The following is a 2,500-nucleotide window of genomic DNA, read 5'->3' on the forward strand; positions in this document are numbered from 1 at the left end:
CAATGGGTTAATGCCATTTAATTAATATCAATAACATTGATGATGATGGAGGTGATAATAATGTTCATAACAAATATAACAGTAATAAGAGTAAAATCTTTTCCCAAAAAAATCAAGGAATGGATTAAACAGGCCTACTAATTGACTGAACACTTGTGAACCCATGCATGTATTTGTGTATGTATCATCACATGGAACAATAACTGGCTCACTACCATCAAGTTGCCTTTAGCAGGGTCTCTTACTGGTACTTCAATTTAGTTGTTGTTTGCTCTAAATTTTAACTCCTACTGTTTTCTTTAATAAAATTGTGAAAAAAAAGTTTTTGCCACAACTCTGGAAGGCTGTAGCTCTGCATGGAGATGCACAATGTGCTACTCTCCCCAATATCAAGTAAACCTAGATGACCGTCCAGAACTCTTCAACCACCCCTTGACAGCCACGGTCTGGACCAAAAGCTGACCATCAATACATGCTTGACACTCTTGTGGAATGGCCTGATAGTAAAGGTACACCAATCACTTTCAGACGTCCTTGGGTAGAGACTCATACTAAAATCTCAATTTTACTCGACCAACAGAGGTTCACATACCAGACAAAATATTTCAATGGTGCTCCTGAGAATTAATAATGTACCTCCTGAATTAATGAAACTGCACTAATCATTAAGACAGATTCTCTGCTATTTTTGTTTGCACTTGTACAGTAAGGTAAATAGAGATTGCATGGGACACCTTGTTGGCCTTTCCAGAGCAATAAAGGTGCAAAGACCACAGTAATCACTTGACCATTTTTATCACTTGGTTCCTCTACTTCAAAACTTTTCAAACTTGTATTTCTGACAATTATAGATTATAAATGCTTTGGAATAATTCCTTGATCTATTAATTTCATGCACAGTTTACCTTATATCATAGGTATGTCTATAGCTAATAATTTAAAATTAATTTACTTATTCAATAATCTAATTTCCAAAAGAAATTTGTATATCAAAATAATTAAATATAAAACATAATATGATAACCATTGCTTTAGTTTGTTTGCTCTAGGTAACTATTATTAAGCTATTAACGCATTCATGCCGGGTCGATTCCAGCTCTGAATGGTCGTAATGCCAGGGTTTTCAAATGCATAAGCTTAATGCCTCAAGATTCTCGGGCGCACAAGCCGCGAGCCTGGGCTGCCCGCTCGCTCACCCCGAGCGCCGGCCTTGCCCAGATATCTCGTCACCGGCGTCTGACTAAAAAACCATGAAACATGTCATCCGTTGCAAATGGGTTAATGATGAGGCCAGCTTTGGTTCCAACTGGATGTTACGTTGGGGTACTTCGAGATGCACAGGCCTAATGTCCACTGAGGCAGTGGCTAGCTCCTATACACCCAATTGCCCAACATGCCAGCCATACAAAAAGCCATGACATGATATTGTGTCATCTGTTGTTGAGGGGTTAATAGTATACATAAAGTTAATATAGTTATCTAAAACAACAAATACATTCTACTCCAAAATCTAAAATTGATAAGTCCTTACTGAAATCACAGTAATAATTAAATCATTAGATAACAAAATGTCAATATCATAAATGTAATTAATACCAAGACCTAGTTTACCTGCTCTCACTCTATAAAGGGAGTTCTTTATACAGGATCAAATATGCAGTATTTACATATTCTTGTATAAAAATGTTATACTCAAACTGCCATGAGAGTTGCTAAATATATCAGTGCTTAACTGGGGCATGTCTCCTGCATCCTCACTGACTCCTCCTCTACTAATGGTAGGTCTGGTTCAACAGGTAAATAGTACATGGAATTAACAGATTTGCTTATTCCAAGATACTTTTTCACTATGACAAAGATAGCTATTATGAGACATATCTAGTACCTGATAATAGTGGTGCCACATAATCACCACAACCTGTGTCTCTGATATTGCTGCAAAGGCCAACAAACCTCCCTGACATATATTCCAGAAGGAGAGGGGATCATACTTATTCCATATTAGATAATAAATTACCAGGAAGGTCTTATCTTGACAGATAACAAATGTAGAGTTTGGCTATCACTAAAACACTGTCAGACACAGAGACAACAGCAACTGCTGGATGTTACTACACTAACTCCTGCCAAAGTTTTCATTATAGCTGGTTGTCAGTGAAAGAAACACTAATGTTAAGTACACATAAAATACCATTTATCAATAATAGAATCCATAATATTGTCAATAAGTTACTTCAAGTATGACTTACCTGACAGGTTTAGTATAGCAACATTACAATAATGCAAATTACCAATCAATCAAACCCATCGATTTAAAGTGCATATAAATCAAATCAGAAACACAATTCTCCCTTTCAGACTCCTCTCGTCCTTTGGCACTAAACCTTAATTGTTCTTCCGACTTACCCGTGGCATTAAACCTGATCCAGTCAGCCTTGGCATCGCAACACTCGTAGAAATGACAACCGAGCTTATTGAGTCCCGCGTACAGGGCTGCTCC

At 37.2% G+C, this 2,500-nt stretch overlaps 1 protein-coding gene across 2 annotated transcripts in view; it reads right to left on the minus strand.

The window, feature by feature from the left end:
• The window catches only part of LOC122254760 (torsin-1A), a 13,536-nt gene that overhangs the window by 10,832 nt on the left and 204 nt on the right, over nucleotides 1-2,500 (minus strand). Inside the window, exon 1 of one of the 2 annotated variants that reach the window (XM_043018615.2) lies at nucleotides 2,407-2,500. This exon is cut by the window's right edge and continues 204 nt beyond it. In XM_043018615.2, coding sequence (XP_042874549.1) covers nucleotides 2,407-2,500 — 94 coding nt within the window. Of the gene's footprint in view, nucleotides 1-1,885; nucleotides 1,980-2,406 lie in introns of those variants that run through there. The other variant, XM_043018616.2, reaches the window with a different exon arrangement.

The sequence above is a fragment of the Penaeus japonicus genome, unplaced genomic scaffold (assembly GCF_977035675.1).
Source record: "Penaeus japonicus unplaced genomic scaffold, GWHDUDI00000001_assembly GWHDUDI00000018, whole genome shotgun sequence".
NCBI lineage: Eukaryota > Metazoa > Arthropoda > Malacostraca > Decapoda > Penaeidae > Penaeus > Penaeus japonicus.